The sequence below is a fragment of the Tupaia chinensis genome, unplaced genomic scaffold, assembly GCF_000334495.1.
Source record: "Tupaia chinensis unplaced genomic scaffold, TupChi_1.0 Scaffold000018_1, whole genome shotgun sequence".
NCBI lineage: Eukaryota > Metazoa > Chordata > Mammalia > Scandentia > Tupaiidae > Tupaia > Tupaia belangeri.
In genome coordinates this window covers 5,561,543-5,583,542 of record NW_006159448.1, presented here as the reverse complement: position 1 = coordinate 5,583,542, position 22,000 = coordinate 5,561,543, and the positions used below count along the sequence as shown (strand labels likewise).

The following is a 22,000-nucleotide window of genomic DNA, read 5'->3' as shown; positions in this document are numbered from 1 at the left end:
AGAACCCCCCAACAGCAGGCAGAATGAATAAAATTAAAAAAAAAAAAAAAAAGTGGTAAGTGCTGGCAGGGGTGTGATGAAAGGGGAACTCTCTTACATTGCTTGTGGGAATGTAAAGTGGTCCAGCCACTATGGAGAACAATTTGGAGATTCCTCAAAAATCTGCAAATAGAACTACCATATGATCCAGCAATTTCACTCCTTGGTATCTACCCAAAGGGCAGAAGAATTCTTAATCAAAAAAGTGTTTGCACATTGATGTTTATTGCGGCACTATTCACAATTGTTAAGACATGGAACCAACCCAAATGCCCACGAACAGATGAATGAATTGAACAACTGTGGAAAGTTAAATAATTCTTTAAAGAAAAAAAGAAAAGGAATGGAAAAGTAAAAATGACAAAAAAAATCAGCCTGTAACTAAGTATGTCAATTATTTAAGGGAAAATGATAGGGAGTTTTATTAGTTTTCTCAAAGAAGTTTCAGAATAATCTTAAAAGCTAAATCTTTGTGGCTACATTTTATATATGAGAAATCTGAGCTCTGTTTTAAGTAACTTGCGTAATATCCATGTTTAGAACTGTCAAAGTTATTTAAATCCAAGTTTGATCACAATGGCTGAATTGTTTTCTCCTAATGATACTTTAATACTCTGTGAATCTGTTTAAATTAAATATTTAATTTTATTACATTCTTCAAAGACTTTAAAATGGATAAAATAATAGTTCCAAATGGTTTCAAATTAATCTTTTTTACATGAAAATTGGTGAAAAATATTTTAAAATTTTTCTCAGAAACAAAGCTAATAATTCTACTTAGGGTACAAGAAAAAAGATTTTAAAAATCATTTGGAAGTAGGTTTGATTGTCTTTTTACCTTCCCAATTGCTCTGTCTCTTTCCAAGGTGGTCAGCATTTTCTGCTTCAGTAAACTGTGGTGCTTCTCATGTAACACCCTTATAGTTGGTTCATAAGATGCATAATGTAACTTCAACCTATGAAAAATAAAAGGCCAGTCACATCTTAAAGGGTAACTGAGTTAAACCAGTGATTTCCAAGTAGCAGCTGAATCTTTAATTTTTTTTTTTGCTTTGAAATAAGAATGAATAACCATATAAAGGTCAATGCACCAGAGCAAGGAAGCACATGAAATATTATTGAGCAGGCAAGTTGAAGGTACAAGGTGAGGAGAAATTCACATACTAGCAAATTCTGCTGTATTTAAGTATGTGTTCAGAAGATTGTGTCATTCTTTGAGACTAAAAACAAAAATATAGTTCCTTTAATCAATTAAGCATCAAAATTCAAAAAGAAAAGGCCACAAATAAGGAATGGTAAACAGAATGTCATTCACATAAATTAAACTGAAGGACAGTCTTGAAAGTCTTACATTAACAACTTTAATTTTTTAAATAATTATTTTATTAAACTTTTCTTATTTATTTTAATTTGACCAGAGAGGAAGATAGAGAGAGAAGGAAAGTGAGAAAGCAAGGCAACAGGTCCAGGACTCGAATCACTGTCGGCCATGTGGGAGTCCAGCACCCTTAACCACCATGTCACCTGCTAGCCCTGAAAGTAAGAAATCACCCCCCCCCCCGGGGGGGGGGGGGCGGGCCAGGCCCAATCCCTCAGTTGTCCTCTCAGGATTTTGGACACATAGGCTGGGTGTATGTTTCAAGCTGCCAGGTCCAGGACCTGAACCATAGTTGGCCATGTGAGAGTCCAGCACTTTTAACTACTATGCCACCTGCTAAGCACTATTTTAATCATATATTAAACCTTACATTAACAAAACCTTACATTACTGCCCAGCAGGTGGTATAGTGGTTAAGGCACTGTACTCTCACATGGCTGCCAATGGTTGAACCCTGGACCTGATAATTTGAAAAGTATGTCAGGACCTGAACATTCGTGCCCAAAATGCCCAGAGAAAATGGAGAAGGGGCTGCTATGTGGACATCCCTCCTGGTGAGTGATTATTCACTTTCCCACTCTCTGTCTCTCCTCAGCAAGTGCACATGCCCTATTGCAAAATTCCAAAGAAAAAGGAGAGCCAGCAGGTGGCATAGTGGCTATGGTACTGGACTCCCACATGGTTAACCACAGTTCAAATCCTGGACCTGGAGGCTTGAAAATAATGCTGAACATGTGTGTGTCTGTACCCATGGCAGAAACCTAAAAAAAAAAGAAAAAAATTAAAAATTATAAAAATATTTTGATATCTCATGAAAGAAATAGTTCAATTCAGCATATCAGCATATAGTATAAACACCTTAAAAATCTGTTTTATTTGTAAATGCCTTCAAAAATTTTTTACACCTTATCAAAATGTTACATAGAGTAAAATACATAGATCTTAAATATTAACAGTTCAAAGTTTTAAGTAATATGCCCACCCACCCCTGTAGTCCATATGTTTATTAGAATGCAGAGTAATTCTAAAATTTCAGAGGATCCTACAACTTCATATATTTGGTATCCTAGAACACAATCTCTCTTGAAACCTTTTTTTTTTCTGAGCATAGTAATGTTTTCTAGTTTATTCCATGTTGTCTTATATATTAGTACTTCATTCCTTTTTATTGTATTTCTTCATATGTGTATTCTATGAAGTGTTTATCCAATTTCTAGTGATAGAAATCTGACTTCTCTTCAGTTTGGGCTATCATGAATAAGGCGGTTGTGAACACTTTTAGGCAAGTCATATAAGATCTATTTTGGTCATATACTTTCATTTCTTTTAAGTAAATTCCTAGGAGTTGAATATCTGGTTTGTAATTTATACTTCTAGTCCTGCTTATTCTACCTCCTTGCCAACATTTAATAATGATCAGTCTAACTAGAGTTTATTAACTTTATTAGCAAATTTATCAATTTTACATTTTCCAATACCAATATCTGATTTGGTTGATCTTCTTCTTTGCTATTTTTTCTTTAATTTTCATGTCATACCTTTTTTCCTTAAAGGTAATTTGTTCTTTTATAGTCTTCTAAGATAAAAGATTACATCATTGGGCCAGTTGGTGGTATGGTGGTTAAGGTAGTTGTATCCCACATGGTTCAAGTCCCAAACCTGGCAGCTTGAAAAATATGCTGGGTGCATGTATGGGAGTGCTCAAAATCCCAAGAGGAGAAAGGAGAAGGGATTGTGGCATGGCCATCCTCCTGAGGGGTGATTTCTCACTTTCTAACTCTCTCTCTCTCTTTTACAATGCCTTTCTCTAGTATGTGCACACACCCTGCTTAGTGAAACTAAGAGGAAAAATAATTACATCATTACTTTTAAAACCTTTTCTCATCTAAGCATTTGAAGCCATCAATTTCAGTTGAAACTGCTTTGGCTGCATCCCACAAGTTTCGTTACGCTACAATTTCAATTATTCAGTTCAAAATTTTCTAATTTCCTTCTTTGACTCATAGATTATTTGAAACATATTAATTTCTGAATATTTGGAAAATTTCTAAATATGAATTTTGTCACTGGTTTCTGATTTAATTTGTTTGTGGTTAGAAAACATTCTTTGTATGACATTTATTCTTTGAAATTTTTAGAGACCTGTTTTCATATAACTCAGCCCATGATTTATTTTGGTAAACATTCTATGTGCACCTAAAAAATCTAAAGTAGAATTAAAGAAATGCTAATTATATTCAATCAATGGAAAGTAATGTTTTATAGAGTAAGAGAATTGGTGCCAACATTTTCTTATAACTACTTTAATAGGAGTGTTAAAATCTCCCATTATAATTGTGAAACTATTTTTTCTTTCAGTTTTACCAGTTTTACCAGGTTTTGCTTTATGTATTTTAAATCTTTTATATTAGCATACTTTTTAATATTATACTATATCTTCCTGATTCCTTTTAGTAATATAAAATGGCCCCTCTTTTTCTCTGGTTCTCAGGATACCCCTGAGGATGTTGAGTCTATGGCCGCTCTCCTCAGGCCCTATGGGCATACAGAGGTGCCCCCCATCCTAAACAGAGCTAACACTTCTGCTGTACTGTAAGGCCTGCAGAGGCCTCTTTGGCACAAGGGAATAGATGCTGCCCCCCACTTCACCCAGACAAGCCCCTATCTCCTTTCCTGAGTGATAAGTTAATGATTGATAAGGGAGAAAAGTGCCTGTATATCTAAACCACTGCAAGAATTAGTTCACATGCACTGGGAGGAAACGGAGATCCCCAGAGACTGGATTTTGAGGTACTTGATAGAGCTGGAATATAATACTGAATAAACTTTCATTGATCTTGAGGCACTTTCATGAGTCAATGTATTTAACACCTTAGCAAGAACTCCCCTGGATATGGTAAATTTGCTGCTAGGATGGCTCTTAGAGACCTAGAAAAAGTGACAACTACTCAGCAAACTAGAAATACCTGAGCTATCCAGACAGACAGTAAAGGAAGCTACACATCAGAGCAATTATAAATTGTTCTGACAGCCTCAATTCTTTCACAAAAATTACTTATGAACATTTACTTGACACTATACACTGGGAAAAAGACATTTAAGGAGTAGTCATTGAACTCTAGAAACATCATGAACCCTCTGTTAGAATGTGAGTCTATAGGGACCAGGAAATAAGGAGAGTCCTGTGTGAAATCTGGATCACTGTTCATTTATTTGGTTCATGTAGTGACCCAGTGATCAATTCCACTGTTCCCAAGTGCCTAATGTGAATTAATATACTTAGCAGCTGGAGTAAGCTTGCAGAATGGGGAAGGCCATTCTGGCCTTTAAGTAACTTGGTACCTTGAAAGAGGATGCACTATCTGCCAAGAGCACTCTGCTGACCCCACTACCCCACTCTATTTTATCTGTAATTTAGGACTCTAAATACACACATGCTAGACTACTTGATACTGTCCCAAGGGTTCTGGTTATTCCTTCTTTTTCTTTTCTCCCCCAGCCTTTTTTCCCTGAAGCTCCAACATTGCTTTCCAGCTTTTTTCTCTTTGTGCTTCAGTTTGCTTATTTTCTGTTTTCCTGTCTTTATGTTTGCTTATTTTTCCACTTGCAACATTTAATCCTACTAAGCCTAATCAGTGAATTTTTTATTGCAAGTAGAATGCTTTTTAGGGGAGGAGAGGGAGGAGGGAGAGAAAGTAAGTCTGAATAATGTCCACAAAATAATTTCTAAAAGCCTTACCATAAATCTAAGGTCATTTAAGATGGACCTCCTGCAAAGCGACACCTGCACTTTGGTGTCTATGCTTACAAGCTGGTGACCATAGTATGCTCCTTCATGACTTGGTGCCTTGACACTGAATGTATATCCTTCAAGAGCACACTGCTGACCCCACTGCTCCACTATAATGTAGAATTCATTTCATCTGGAAATAGCTCCTTGAGTCCTCTCACATCCAATCTTATTGGGATGACTGCCCTATAGGCTGGCATAGCAACAATGTGGAATGTTTTCACATTTTCTTTTTAACTCGACCCTCATCTCACACCCCAATATTCTCTGAAATTCTTGAAAACAAGAGCCAAAATTACTCATCTTTGTATTTTAAAGGCATGCTATAGTATCTGGCTCACAGTAGCTACTCAATAAATGTTGAATGAATAATTTTGTCTAAAACCTTCTGCCATAACCAAGTTACTCAGCACTAATTAAATAATAAATCTGCCCAAAGAATATGAGCAGCTTACCCTTTGAGGTCATTAATTAATTTGTTTTTTTCCTGGACTATTCGCTTATGATGCATCCGATGAAAATCACGTTCTTTCTGAGTTTTCAGCAGATCTTCTCTAGCTTTGCTGAAAAAAAATAATAATTTTAAAATCACTGCTAATTCCTTTATGAAACATTATTTAGTCTGCTATTAAATTCAGTGCTGAGAAATTCTAAAGGTAATTGGGGAAACAAAGATTCCATCATAATTCTCATTGAAGGATCACATCCAACATAATTTGTATAGGAGTCATAAGGTTTATAAAAGAGCAAACCCTATAGCTTCAAAAGTATGATTCATGAACATTTAAGTAAATGAAAATTAAAAGTATGCTTCTGGAATAACTTCTAATCCATCTACTTCTAAAGGTAATTTGTTCAGCTTACAAAATTGAAATACATATAAAATGGGATAATTTATAATAAAAATAATGGAAAATACTTTATGGAATTTAATTCTGACATCCTAGAATATAAGCTTAAAAGAATATAAACTGGATTATGTAGTTCTGATAACTGGGAAAAGAAAGCATATAATTTCTGGAAAAATCAGATGTAATGCTGGTAATCCATATAAGAAATATATACCACCAGTATATCAGATTACTGGAAATGATAGCCTAATGAAAAAAGTCTTCCATATTAGTGTTGTAATATAGATGAACTCTTCAACTGTATATATCTTCTGCCACCACCTGGCATATAATAAGCAATAGCATCCTTGCTAAATCTATGTACTATGTTAATGAGAATATTTCATTCATCTACATAGTATAAATTGATTTCAACATATAATATAAAACAAAAATTATAATGAAACAATAGTTCTGTAACAGACTTGGACTACACTGAGACGCTCACATTCTGAAAAAATGGACTGAATTAGAAGACTGACATCTCGCATTAGGAGCAGAGTGGAAAAAATCTGCTTCTCTATGTCATAATATTTCAAACTTTAGATTTACAAAAAATAAATGCACAACAACAGATTTATGCGTTAGGCTGTGTCAGAGCAATCAGTAAGGAGCAGTGTCTGGGATGTTACCAAAGAAGTCTGTGGGATGAAGTTAGGTTTTCAGGCTCCTGATAGAGCATATGCTGATTGGCACGATTTCTCACTTCATGATTTCTCACTTCACAATCAAGTATCCGTAGTGCCTGGCAACATGCTGCTGACCCAGTCTTTTGAGTTTCTTTCCCCATATTCCCATGCCATCTACCACTTTTCTTTTGGATGATCTGTATTGTTCTTTATTTTACTGCCAATTTTGTAATTTTTATCATATGTAAAACAACAATGATCAAGTAACTCCCAATATTCACAGCTAACTCCCGCCATCTAACCCTGTTTCATTTCTATGCAAATAATCTTACAGGTGTAAGAAATGATTGACTCAAATATTCAGACTTCAAAAATCATGAGGAATATGTAAATGATTAGATAAACATCGAATTTATTCCCTCTAGGTTTTAACACTTTGTGTGTATATATCTTTTATTTTACTCCATAAAGAAAAAGCTGAGAAGTAAACCATGAATTTGAAAGTCACAAATTTCTCAACTAAGCTAAGATATACTAATCTTTTAGTATTATATCTCATTTTCTTGAAGTATCTCAAAAAACTCAAGTAGTTAACACAAGTGTTTTAAACGCTGAATTTAATGAAATATTTATTAAACAAATGAATTGTGGGTGTCTTATCTTAAAGATACAACAAACAACTTCAAACATTCAGGAAATTGTCCCACAAAAAATGAAAGACTTGTTCAGTATTGCTCCAAAAAGACAGAACTTGAACAAAGGGATAAACATAACCAACCAAAAGCTGCAGGATCATTGTACAAAATGGATCACATATCTAATAGCATCTTTGCCCATATAACGTGTTTCCATATTTCACTCCTCTTCCAAAAGGAGCTATCGCAACTTAAGACTTCTCATGAATGTCCTAAATATGTTATTTAGAAGTGGAAAGCCCTCCACTGCCACCAATGGATATACTCACACTAAAGAAAAAATGGAGAGTAACTAGTTGGTATACTAAGGAAATTATCTCTTTGCTCCTCAGCTATACGTCAGTATTCTACTGATGATTCTCAGAAGGCCAGTAGGAAACAGCACACACTCCAAAGAGGGTGAATCACAATCCTCAACAATTCAGGTTCTGCCCCTCCTCACATCCAAATTAATCCCTACCACAATCCATCCTTGGTGCAGATGGAGGGTGGGATGTGTGGGGCATGGGAGAGAGAGCTGACCATCACTCTACAGGAAGCAGAAGAGCTTATCTCATGAGTCACAAGGAGATATAAACTCACCACATAATACTGACAGGTCCCTTCCAAATTGTTACATATTAAATACTGGAAATTGTTGCAATAATTATTCAGTGTAATGTTTAAGGTCAGAATATACCTATACTTTATATTGTATATGTAATTTTTCACATACTCAGTAAAGAACGCTGAGATGGTCATAGTATGCAATGACCTTAAAGCAAACTACCAGTCTTAAGAGTTTCCATGTCATAGACTTGGCTTGTCATCTGTGCATACAGTTTTTTTTTTTTTATTTACTTGAAGAACAAAACAAAAACAAAAACATAACACTACTTCTTTAAAAGCTTTCTTTTATATTTAACCATCAAGACATTTACAACTGAAATGCCTTTCCAGATGGGATTTCTAGCAAACAATAATCACTGAAATATAAAGTCACTAATGTCCATGCTTTCACTGAATATAGAATTAAAATGATGTTAATAGCAATTAACTATTGGTCCAGAATATCTTTGGAGTATTTTAGCAGACACTGTTTAATGCATTTGATTAATATTGGCACTTTACCCTCTGTCTACATATATTTTCTAGGACCCAAGCAGTGATAGCCCAACTTCCTATATAATGGATCATAATTTTATTTCCCTATTATTGAACACTTATTTTCTAAAATACTATTGGCAATGATACTGAATGAAGAGTCAACTATTTTATTATATTTGTTTGTTTGTTTCTTTATTTTGCCATAGAGTACATGCATTCATGAGAGACAGAGCCAGAAAAGGAAAATGAGAAATCGCCCCCGCCCCCAGGAGGATGGCCATTCCACAGTCCCTTCTCTAGATTCTTCTTGGGATTTCAGGCATGCACACACACGTCCTACATGTTTTTTCAACCCGCTGGATCCAAAACTCAAACAGCAGTGATGGCCATTTGGTATCAGTGCCTTAACCACACACCACCCACTGGCCCCTCAACTGTTTCATTTTTTAATGGTTTAATGTATTTTAATAGTAAACTTACAGGAAAAGCACAAAAGACAGACAACATTAAAAATGTGTACTAGCATGTAGTACAACTCAGAAAAGTACAGTGAATGGATGGAATCCTCTGTATGACAAAAATACTACAATAATTACTTTGTTGAGATGAGGTGGTGCTACAGTGGTAACACAACTGTACCAAAATGGGAAATCCCAGGACCTCCCTGAGCATGTAGTTAGCATGATTGCATGTGGTCCAGACTGGCTGAGATTAGGGATGCATTATGGTAAGAAGATGCTATTGGGGGTGCCTGTCTTTGTCTTTTATTCTCTCTCAGAAGAAATAAAGTATTTTAAAATGCAAAGAATTTTTGTGGTACTGTATTGCTTCTGTATAAAAACAAAAATTAATGATAATTTTCTCTCAAATATGTATAGTTAGTTTTTCACTGCTAGTGTAAGAGTTTCATATATTCACTGTTAACAACAAAGATATCAGAGTTTAAGATAACTATCATCTCAACAACAAGGCCTACATTCACAATAAGAAAAAATACCATTTTTTAGGTTTTAGATTATGGACAGATTAGGAATACAATCTTCCCTATCAAATTTAAAGTGAGATCTTTCAGAAATAGCCCATTATGTTTGTGACAAGACTTTTTTGCCATCAGATGATTCTGCATTCTGTTGTTTGAATAGTTTCCCTGTTCTCAAAATATTTCTAACTTCTAGTTCTAACCATTTATCTGTACTACTAATTAAAAATATAATTTTTAACTACTAGGTTTATAATTTAAAATGAATTCCTAATTCTAATTAGGATGCAAAGAATATTGTGCCACTCTAACAACAAAAAAGCCAAATAAACAACAAAATTATATCCTTTTCTTGAACCTACCAGAGAGTGAAAGGCAACCTAGTAACACGAAATCATAATACCAATACGTTACTTTAAGTGAAAATAGGAATACAGACTGTGGCCAAGCAGAAGGGAAGGAATATCAGAAATCACCTAAAATTGTAAATAACTAGTGAGGTCAAGTGAGGGTTAGTATGTCAGTCTACAATAACTGACGGTACCTGACAAGAAGGGGGAGTCTTTTCCAAGTTCTTTCCCACCAGTTTCTTCTGAGTGTTCAGGAAAAAGACTCGGGGCAGGGCAGACCATAAAGAGCTCTCAGATGTAGATGGCATGTAGGAGATGACCAGCAGATGTTGGGGAAAAGGCACAAAGCATTCAGAGAACCCTGGGATAAGAGCAGCATGCAAGGCACAGGCAAAGACATTCCTGGGGTGGGGGGAGAAGAGTAAAAGGAACTCCCTCCCACTGCTGACAGATGAGGAAACCATCTCAAGAGTAATATTCCATCATTCTGAGGAAAATTCTCCTGCTCCTGGAGTAAAGATGTGAAATTCCCACCACACCAACTGCAGATACTAGATAGAATTTGGTTGCAACATGGAGGAGGCAAGAAGAGTCAGGCTTAAAAAAAAAAAAAAAGAAAGAAAAGAAAAGAAAGTAAAATGTTTAAATTGGCAAAACAAAGCATAGTAAAAAAAATAAATCAGTAGTGTTTTTCTCAAAAGTCATAAAATTCTATTTTGCCTATTCAGTCTTATGTTCAAACTCTCTTCTGTTGAATATGCAGTGTTGCTGTGGTCCAATCTTTCCATTTAAATCCTGGAAGTTAACATCCAACATTGTTACTGATACTTGTCCCTAGCATTAAATTGGTCATTTTCTTGGTTAAAAAAAAAAAAAGTGTCAGGAACTCTGAAAAAGTCCTGGCCACAAGGCTCAGGCACATAAGATTTCCCTAGGGTAAAGATGGACCAAAAAAGACAGAAACTCCCTGCTATTTCTATCAACCTAGCAAACAGCAAAAAGGAAGACAGAGTTTAAGTAGAGTGAATAAAAAAATAAATGGTTTGGTTGAAACTCTGTTGTGAAAATACAAGAACCTCAACTGAATTCTGCTCATTTTGAAAACGATCTCATTTTCCATTAGAAGTGTGGGCAAATACTGTTTTTTAAAAGGCATAAATGTTCTCAATAAGAAACAATGAATCCATTAAAATCTTTGAAAAAAAAAGACAATAAATAAGATCTTAGAACACTGATTTTAAGCTCCTATTTAAAATAATTTTTACAAAATACCCTGACAGCCCTATCAAAACAATTTAGCTCTAAAAATGTCTCAGGTTGAATGAGAGTTGATCTCAAAAATAATATATTTGTTTTGAGAACTAGAAACATTTCCAAATTATGTCTCCATAAATAATCAGCTAATAGGTCCAATTAATTCATCCTAGTATGATAATAAGACTATATTTAATACAGAAAAGTCTTCATAGCAATGTGACCTTGAAGCTATGCAATCTATAATTATCAAATTTAGCACCTGTAAAATGGGCATAAAATGGGCATTAAAGTAAATTCAGTTAAATATTTTAGTAAAGTGGATTACATACTATCTTACACATAGACAATACTCAATAAATGCTTACTGTAACTGTCATCGTCATTATCATTACCACATTACTATTCCTATTTATCATAGTAGATGGGATATATCCCATTCTTTTGTTTGTTTGTTTATTTTTAGGTTTTTGCCACACAGCACATGTGTTCACAGGAGAAGACCAAGAGAGACAGTAAGAAGGAAAGTGAGAAATCAACCCCCAGGGGTATGTCCACACCACAACACATTCTCCTCTCAGGACTTGGTATATAAACATAGGTGCCTTACATGATTTTCAAGCCAGCGGGTTCAAGACTCAAACAGTAGTCAGCCATGAGGAAATACATCACCTTACCCACCATGTCACCTGCTAGTCCCTATATGCAATTCTTTTAACAGCTAGATTTATCTTCCTTAAATTGGGGCATGCCAATAAGTAGTTACATATCTTCTAATCAATCAAATATTTTGATATGTGATTATTAGAAACACTGGAATCTTTTTTTAAAAATGTAAACTTTAGCAGATGCCATATGGGTTACATTGTTGGACTCCCATGTAATCGACCACGTTCAAGTCCAAGATCCTGTGGCTTAAAACACACCAGGCATATGTATGTGTGTGCCCAAAATTCTGACAGGAGAATGGAGGAGAAAGGATTAGAGCATGGCCATACTCCTTGGGGGTAGGGGTGATTTCTTGCTTTCTCTCCCTCTGTCTCTCTCTGTCTCTTTGGCGAGGGCATGTGCCCTATAGCAAAAATTTTTTTTAAAATAATGGATAAACATTATGAACATCTATTTTCAGTCTACTAAAATTGTCTTACTTTCAATAAGTTGACAAATTATATAAGTGAACTTATGTTTTATTTATCATATCTGAAGTGTAGACCCACAATGGGTTAAAAATGCTTTTAAAAATAGTACTAAAAAGTTTCTAAAGCAGAACCACAAATGTGCAGCATTGCATCAACTCATTTTTTTAATATACATTTAGAAGCCTATTTGTGCTCATCCCAGGAAAGAAAGCATAGGAATTGATTGAAGTATTAGACCTTAAAGTTTTTCTGACCATTAAATTGGTTTTCAGGGACTTGCTTTCTGTTTGCACAAATGAAGTCGACTCAGTAAAACAATTTAAATTCATTTCATGGTGATGCTTCTCCTATTATGACCTTCCTGTTGCCCATCTACTTAACAAAAGGAAAATCAAAGTTGTACTAAAGAATAGAGCTTAAATATTTATATGATCAATTAATATTTTAAGCTACATAGTATTTTTATCACATTATTTATCTTTCTATTTTAAAAAAGCCCTACTTACACAAACAGCAAATACAGGCATTCTGTTTCAAAAATGATGAAATAAGAGTTATTCAGTGAAACATTCTATTTAAATTTGTATGTCATAAAGAACATAATTCACACATGCATTGTCTTAATGAGATAGTATAATGACTACTTAACCTTCCCATTCCAGGAAATCGGCACATCAAAGACTATAACTCAAGTATACAATATTCAGACACTTACAGTCTCAGAACCAGCAGATGGCATAATGGTTACATCACTGAACATCCATGAAGTCAACCACAGTTTGAATCCCAGACCTGGTGGCTTAAAACACACCAGGTATGTGTGTGTATATGCCCAAATTCCAAGAAGAGAATGGAGGAGAAGGGATTACAGTGTGGCCGTGTTTCAAGGGAGTAATTTCTTGTTTTTCTGCTTCTCTGTCTCTGCAACAAGCACACATATCCTACAGCAAAAATTTCTCAAAAAATACAGACACAGTCTCTTCATACTATAGAAATATTGCCCTCAAAACTCATTTTTCAACATAGTATAAATGTGATTTAATAGTATGCTCTACAAAAATATATTTTCAAGTAAATGTCCCTGGTGAAATAAATTTAATTGAAAGTGCTAAGTAAGCATCTTAGAACGATAATAATGACAGCTATTCTGTCATCAGAATTTGGCAAAATAAAGCATATAAGCATTTTTCCTTTACCTGCACCAATCAGAATACCATATTTTTTCCATGTACAAACGAGACAAAATAATTCTGATAACAATAATTGCATGTTATCAAATATTTCATTGTCTTGAATTGGTTGTAAATGAACTAATTTAACCCACTAAAATTAATATTGGAGTAATTTCTGGAATGCCAAAGTGGAATTCAACCAAATTAAAGGAAAATTTTCATTATATTTTTAACCAAAACCAGAAAGGATATACCCATGTCCAGGAAAAATACCTCTTAATTTAACAAGCAATTACCTAAACACTAAAGCATGAAATTTTATGGGCCTCATTATTATCTTTATTTTCACAGTGTTTGTTTCTGAAAGTCATTAAATTAAATGGATCTTCACAAAAGCTGGGGACTCTTTGACCTTTTATACAAGCAAACTTTCTCAGTGAAATCCAGGCCCCTATTAAAACACCTAATTTTGCTTCAATATTAATTGCCATTTAATTTTAGCTCTCTTGTCTTATATTTTTTTGGCAGAAGGTAAAATAAAGTATTTCACTATTTTTTAAATGGCACTTTTCTATATTCCAGTTAATAATCCCAATCAGTATGATTTTCTGCCAAATCTTTATGGCTCTCAATAAATCCTTTCTGGTCTGCCTTACATTTCCCTTATGTAAAAGTGAAGTAAAAAGGGCCAGCCAAGAGGCATGGCAGCTAACGCAGCTGAATCCTACACAGCCAAGTGTGAGGTTCAAGTCCTGAACCTGGCAACTTTGAAAATACTCTGAGTGTATGTGCTTGAGTGTCCAGAATCCCAAGAGGGGAACAGAGGACAAAGGACTGCAGCATGACCATCTCCCCTGAGGACTGATTTCTCACTCTCCCTCCTCCCCACCTCCTCACTCCCATCTCTCTTCTCTCTCTCTCATGAGTACATGCACTGTACAGCAAAAACTAAAAAGAAATAAAAAATAAAAATAAAAAGCAAGGCAAAGGAAGACATTACCCTAGATATGGGAAAACTGAGCTTGGTAAAAAGTTGTTCAAATTTCCATCATAAAAAGTGATGCCTACGCCAATGGAATGCTAGTGAAGGGGCAAAAATTATTGTTTAACCACTCTAAAATGTATTAAAAGTTTAACTGAAGAGATGAAATATTAAAAACACAGAATCACTTAAGCTCCTACTATGTATTAGGCACAGTAATGGGCCCTAAAAATATAAATGAATAGTCCTACTTATATTTTTAAAATACAATTACTTATGTTACTCATGACAAAGAGCACTTGTGCGCACATGAGAGACACACATGGACAGGGTACTGTCATACCACAAACTCATTTCCCCAGCTCTCTAGCACATCAGGATGCTGGCACATGCACATGCACATGCCCCCAGTGTTTTCGAGCCTATCCAAGGAACTGAACCCAAGTCAGCCATGCAGCTTCCAATACTGCAGTTCACTTTACTGACTCCATCACTAGAGTGACACAATCCCTATTATATGGAGCTTACAATGCAATAACAAAATAAAACATTATATAATTAGATATGAAGGGCCTAAATTTCAAGCTCCTTTATAAAGACATAGTATTGAAGATACCCTAAATCAATAAATATGCTATGTAAATAAAAGACTAAAACTTATGAAGATATGAACCCTTTTTCCTCTAAAACAAATTCATATATGTACACATACATACACACACACACACACACACACACACACAGTCTTTACAAATCAAGCTACATATTCAGCTTAATCCCAACCCTAATCTCATCCATGTGATTCTATGGAAATTGGCAAAGTGATTCTAAAATTTATATGGAAAGGGACCAGCAGTTAGCGTAAAGGCTATGTTGCTGGACTCCCACGTAGTCAATCGTGGTTCGAGTCCCGGACCTGGTGGCTTAGACTCATGCTGGGCGCGTGTGCATGCGTGCCCAGAATCCCGAGAGGAGAATGGGGGAGAAGGGACTGTGGCATGGTCATGGCCCCTGGGGGGTGATTTCTCGCTTTCTATCTCTCTGTCTCTCTCTGTCGGGCAAACACATGTGCCCGATAGCAAAAAACCTCTCCAAAAAAAAAAAAAAAAAGAAAGAAATGTATATGGAAATATAAAGAATCTAGAATAGCTAAACTATCTTGAAAGAGAACAAAATTGGAGGAGTAAACCTGCCTGACTTTAGGACTTACATAAATTACAATAAGTAATAGTATAGTATTGGTATAAAGATAAACAGATGAATGGGACAGACTAGAGCCCAAAAATAGACCCACATTTATGGGATCAAATGAGTTAAAGAAATTTAATGAGATTTGAAGAAAAGTTTTCAGGTTTTTTTTTTAAGAAATGGTACTGGAACAGTTGGATACGCCTACAGAAAAAAATATATATGTGTATGTACATATAAATTTAAATATCTTTTATATCCTACCTCATACTACATACAAAATATTAAGGTCAGTTCATATGCTGAAATAAAAATCCTAAATCTTTACAGATTTTAGAAGAAAACACAGGCGAATAGCTCAGTGACTTATGGGCAGGCAATGCTATGTTAGATAAAATTTCAAAAGTGATACTATAAAAAAGATTAATTATAGAGTTAATTGAAAGAAACCAGTAAAAAATTAAAGGCATGCCATAGATTTGGAGAAAATACTCTTAATATTCTGACAAAAAATTTATATTTAGAAAAGGCAAAGAACTCCTACAATTCAAAAATAAGACAAAAAAATTCAATCAAAAATGGGAAAAGAATTAAACATACAGAAAGAAGGATAATAGCCAATAGGCACAAATACAGTTGTCAACATCAATTATCAGAAAAATGTATATAATGTAATCAGAAAAATGTATACAAAAAAATTAAAATGTCACTTCCGAACTACTACTATACATAAAATTTCAAAGACTAACAGCCAGCTCCATGACCTGGTGATTAAGGCAGCCAGATATCACTTGCCACATGGTTCAAGTCATGGACATGGCAACTTGAGAAACATGCTGGGTGTCTGTGCATTCATGCCCAGAATCTCACATGGAGGGAGCAGTGGAGGAGAAGGGATAACAGTGTGACCATTCCACATGGAGAGTGCTCTCTCCTCTTCCTCTCTCTGTCTCCCTGTCTCTCTGCCTCTCTCTGATAAATACAGGTACCCTCTAGCAAAAAATTTCAAACTAAAAATCATTTTAATAATAAAAAGACTAAGAATACACAATGTTGATGACTGTGTAACACAATTGGAATTCTCATATTGTAATATTGTGAAAATAAAATGGCCCAACTTGAATGCTAGCAAGTGCATTGGCAATTTCTTATAAAGTTCCCCTTTATCCAGAAATTCCAGATCTGGCAGCTTTAAAAATCATGCCAGACACATGTATGTGTATGCCCAAACTCCCAAGAGGAGAATGAAGAAGGGATTGCAGTGTGGCCATTCCCCAGGGAAGGTGACTTCTCACTTTCCCTCTCTCTATCTCTTTTCAGTGACAGTACACACTCTATGGCAAAAACCTAACAATATTAAAATTTAGGGAACAGCAGATGGCATAATGGTTACGTTGCTGGACTCCCACATACTCAACTGTGGTTCGAGTGCTGGACTCAGTGGCTTAAAACTCATGCCAGGTGCATGTGCAGTCGTGCCCAAAGTCCCAAGAAGAGAATAGAAGAGAAGGGACTGTGGCATGGCCATCCCCCAGGGAGTGATTTTTCACTTTCTATCTCTCTGTCTCTCTCTGTTTCTCCAGCAAGTGCATACATCCTATAGCAAAAATCTCTCTCTAAAAAATTTTAATTAAAAATAAAAAACGTTAAATATTTTTAAATTATTTTCCTGTGTACAATACATTTTTGTTGACTATAAGTACAATACTGTACAACAGATATGTAGGACTTTTTCCTCTTGTTTAACTAAAACTTTAAGCCACTTAATTAGTAACACCATTTCCGTTTCCTGTCAGCCTCTCCTGACAGCCATAATTCACTCTTTGCTTCCATAGATTTGAGTTTCCTTGTTTACACATGACCTTCTCCCTCAGTCTCTTCAGATATCTGAGATGATTTTCCCACCATGCTATATAGAACAGCACCCCCACTGATCTCAGTCCCCTGTAGCCATGTTACATTCCTTCATAACACTTCTCACTACCTGAAACATGATACATTGGTCAATATTCACAATGGTCAGTGAATATCTTACTAGACTTAGTGTCAACAGTGATAGCAAGAGGAAAAGGAACTTCTCAATGTGGTCACAGAAACTGAGGATGGAGGGGAATGAAAAACAGGATGTACAGATAGGAAAAAAGTGCTATATTTGGTGACAAAGTTTTTCGTTATCCAAAAATGTCATTTGAGAAAAGGTGAGGTGAAAGCCACACTATAGGATGTCAAAGTACAAGTACATTGGTGCTTTTAGGAGTAACCACCAATCGAGTCTATTTGTATTACCTACAATATATGAAAAAGACATAAAATACCAGGCAAGATAGGAAACAAGATCAAGCAAACAGATTGCCAATTAATGAAACTCATAATAAGTTATTTATGAACCTTAGACCAAGGTGACTCTTTTGGCATGTCAATCAGGCTTATGAAATAGTGTCTCAACTGTGAAGATATTAAATTCTAAGTGATATTTTCTAGTCTTCTTTCTACCATCAATTCTCTGCAAGCGAAAAGCAGGGTACTTGAGTTTTAGACCTCTGTATTTAAAGTAATAATTGGCCTATATTTCAATAAAAACTAAAGTTACATTCTCCTTTTCCAAGAAACATGTTAGTCTACTACTTATATCATTCCTCTCCAGTATCCAGTATGTAATTATTTTCACCTTCAATATAACTATAAATCTTTTGTAAATGACACATTTTCTTCTTAAAAATATCTATAAGGATATTTCCCCAACAATTATTTCCAAAGTTTTATATTTTGGAAGATAATCTACATTTGTAGCAAGCATAGGAAATACCTCTGCTTTACAAAAATTTACAATGCTTGCAACAGAGAAAAAGACAATTCCTCGATTTAATTATACCAATGAAATATTTTCTCTTTTCATTGCTTTATAATCTTAAATTTCATGCTTTATAATCTTGAATTTCAAAAATATCAATAATGTGATGATTTTTAAAAAAAATACCCTAGGGATAACACCATTAGAGATATTGACAATAACAGCTGGCACTTCAAAGTACTTTATGATTTACATAGCTCTTTAACCTAGACTGTCTCATTTAATTATCATATCACTCCCTAGTAATTCATAATATTATGTGTTATTATTCCCAGTTTAATAATAAAAAACTGGGAGTAAGTCAGTAAACTGAGTATTTAACGGCAAACTATTAGAAGTCAGAATATTTGAACTCTAAGTTCGATATTCTTTACATGGCAGCTCTTCTCCAGATAAAAATTAACACTATAATTATATAATTTCTCTCAAATTTTCTAGATACAAATGGCCTTTGAAAAGTTGATGGAGGGGCCAGCAGGTGGCATGGTAATTAAGGCACTGGATTCCCACATTGCCTACAATTGTTAGGCTCCGAAGCCCGTGACTAGAAAATCATGCCAAACACTTGTGGACATGTGCCCAGAATCCCAAGAGGAGAAGGGATGGGCATGGCTACACCCACCCCCACCCCCGCCCTCTCACTGTCTCTCTCTGGCAAGTGCAGGTGCCGTATGACAAAAACCTAAAACAAAACAAAACAAAAAAAATGAAGTCAATGGAACATGGTTATTTGGTACAAACATTTTTGAAATCCATACATAGTCTTTTCACACTGAAGATCATTTGTAATCATTAAATGCTACCAGTATTAGCAAGGACAAAATATGACATATCTGTAACCTTACACTTTTTACATATTAACTATCAATTATTGGTAAAGAAGAATTTTACATCTAAATTATCTTGTTTTAAGAAATGTCATAATCCTAAGAAAGCAAACTTAAGGCCAAATTTTATAAAAGGAATTTCATACTTATTAATAATTGCTATTGGAAAAATATTCTCATAAGTCAAACTGAAAAACCTGAGAGATGGGACCAGTAGTTAGCGAAATGGCTATGTCACTGAACTCCCATGTAGTCAACCATGGTTCAAGTCCTGGACCTGGTGGCTTAAACTCATGCCGGGTGCTGTGCATGTGTGCCCAAGATCTTGAAAGGAGAATGGAGGAGAAGGGATTGCGCCATGGCCATCCCCCCTGGGGGGTGATTTCTCGCTTTCCGTCCCTCTTTATCTCTCTGTCCTTCTGGTAAGTGCACACCCCCTATAGCAAAAAACTCTAAAAAAAAAAAACAAAAAAAAAACCTGGGGATGAAACATTATGATTTGTGGCAAGCTTGTAGCATGACTGATATACTTTAGTAAATTTCTTTAAAAATTCGCTAGAGGGCGAATGCATTTGCCAGAGAGAAACAGAGAAAGAGAGAAAGTGAGAGAGCAATCCCTATGGAGATTGGTCATGCCACAATCCCTTCTCCTCCATTTCTCCTTTTGGAATTTTGGGCATGCATGCACACACATCCAGAGGGTTTTTCAAGCTGTTGAGTCCAGGACTGGAACCACACATTCAGCCCTGTGTGAGTCAGCCATCTTAACCATTACACACTTCTGGCTGACCCTAGGGAACTTCTTTAAAATGTCATTCTCCATTTTCCAAGAACGTTATCAGGCACCAGTAGATGGCATATTTACTTCAAGCCCTGGACCTGGCGGCTTAAAACTCATGCCAGGTCCATATGTATGTGTGTCCAACTCCTGATAGGAGAATGGAGAAGAAGGGATTGTGGCATGGCCACACGCTGGTGGTGGGGGGTGATTTCTCACTTTCTGTCTCTCTGTCTCTCTAGCAAGCCCACACACCTGATAGACAAAATCTCTCTAAAACAAACAAACAAAAAGCTATTAGTAGAACTAACCCATAAAGGCACACATTATAGAAACAAAAGGTTCTATGAACATACACAGCATTTAATATTCATGTAACAAAACAAATATTAAGCATCTCCTAAGAGAAAAGCAGCTATCCTTCAGATTTGCCATGTCAGGTTATTTTAAAAATAATATTTTGTTGGAACCAGCAGTTAGCGTAATGGCTATGTCGCTGGACTCCCACATAGTCAACCACGGTTCGCGTCCCGGACCCGGTGGCTTAAAACTCACACCGGGCGCGTGTGCATGCGTGCCCAAGATCCCGAGAGGAGAATGGAGGAGAAGGGATTGCGGCGTGATCATCCCCTCTGGGGGGGGATTTCTCGCTTTCTGTCTCTCTGTCTCTCTCTGTCTGTCTGGCGAGCGCACACGCCCTATAGCGAAAACCTCTCCCCCCCCAAAAAAAAAAAATTTTGTTTTAAATTTGCTAAATTTTAAATTACACTGAGTGAGATTGATTTCAAAAATAACCATAAACCACTGACATTAAAACTATAATCTTAAAATTTTCTAAACACACACAGGAGACCTTTCATTTAAATGATACCTGTTTTAATAGTGGTTTCTTTTAACATTAAATTAATCATTTACATGGGTAATAGTTTCTATGATTTTGATTATAGTTATTAAATATAATAGTCAATAAACAATCAGTAATCAACAATGATTATTTAATGTCACTGGGCCAAAACTCATTGCATGAAGAGGCTGTAGCTATTCAAAAGGAAACTAGGAAACTCAAGCAATAATTCAAAGGAGATCAGCAACTGAATCACGATGCCAGGCAGCACTGTGAAAAATCTGCAGTGTCAGTTCCCAGTGCATCCATCAGGTGTCTACACAAAGTGACAATAAGGATCTGGGCAAACAGTGTAAATCACTTCTGAGAAGCAGAACCAGAGTACACTAACTCTAATAACACAACATTCTTGTGGATCAGTGTGGACTACAGTGCAAAATGTATAATTCCAGATAGTATATTCACAGATAATATGAAATTTGTATACCCTGCAAAAACACTTCTGGTAAATACCTATTACTAAATAAATGATCATACAAATTATCTTTTATTTATGACCACCTGTTTAAAACATGGGAGCTTATTTTAAATGTTTCCTTCACTGCAAAGTCATGTTTCTTAAACTTTTTATCAAATATCTGGAAATATTTTCCTCCTCCTATATGGTACTTCTGTTAATCTTAGTTTAGGAATATCTCAAATATTGGGACATCAGGAAAGTCATGAGTCATTTTTACATAGAAAAACATGGAAAATATGTTGTGACTCTCCTAACAACCTAATATTTTTTTAACAGAGAAAGCTCCTCCTTAAATATTTAATTCGTTTTTTAGGGTCTCCCCATGGTAAAGAGATTAAGAAATTCAGATCCCACAAGGCCAGTGGCACTCGTTATCTTGGTCCTTGATTCAAAAACCATGCCAGGCACGTATGCCTGTGCGCCCCAAATCCTGAGAGAATGGAGAAATGGAGGCGAGGGTATGGTGGCATGACCACACACACACTTTCCTCCTCTCTTTCTCTTGCTCTCTATCTGTCTCTCTCTAGTGAGCAAATGTGCTCTCTGGCAAGTTAATTCTTTATTTTTTTAATTTATACTAGAGCATGTATGTGCACATGCAAGAGAGAA

At 35.5% G+C, this 22,000-nt stretch overlaps 1 protein-coding gene across 2 annotated transcripts in view; it reads right to left on the bottom strand.

The window, feature by feature from the left end:
* Positions 1 to 22,000, bottom strand: part of SPAG16 (sperm associated antigen 16) — a 1,195,723-nt gene that overhangs the window by 1,132,789 nt on the left and 40,934 nt on the right. For both annotated transcript variants that reach the window (XM_006140101.1, XM_006140102.1), the window contains exons 6-7: positions 5,663 to 5,770; positions 878 to 995 (exon numbers count right to left, since the gene is read on the bottom strand). In XM_006140101.1, coding sequence (XP_006140163.1) covers positions 878 to 995; positions 5,663 to 5,770 — 226 coding nt within the window. The remainder of the gene's footprint in view (positions 1 to 877; positions 996 to 5,662; positions 5,771 to 22,000) is intronic.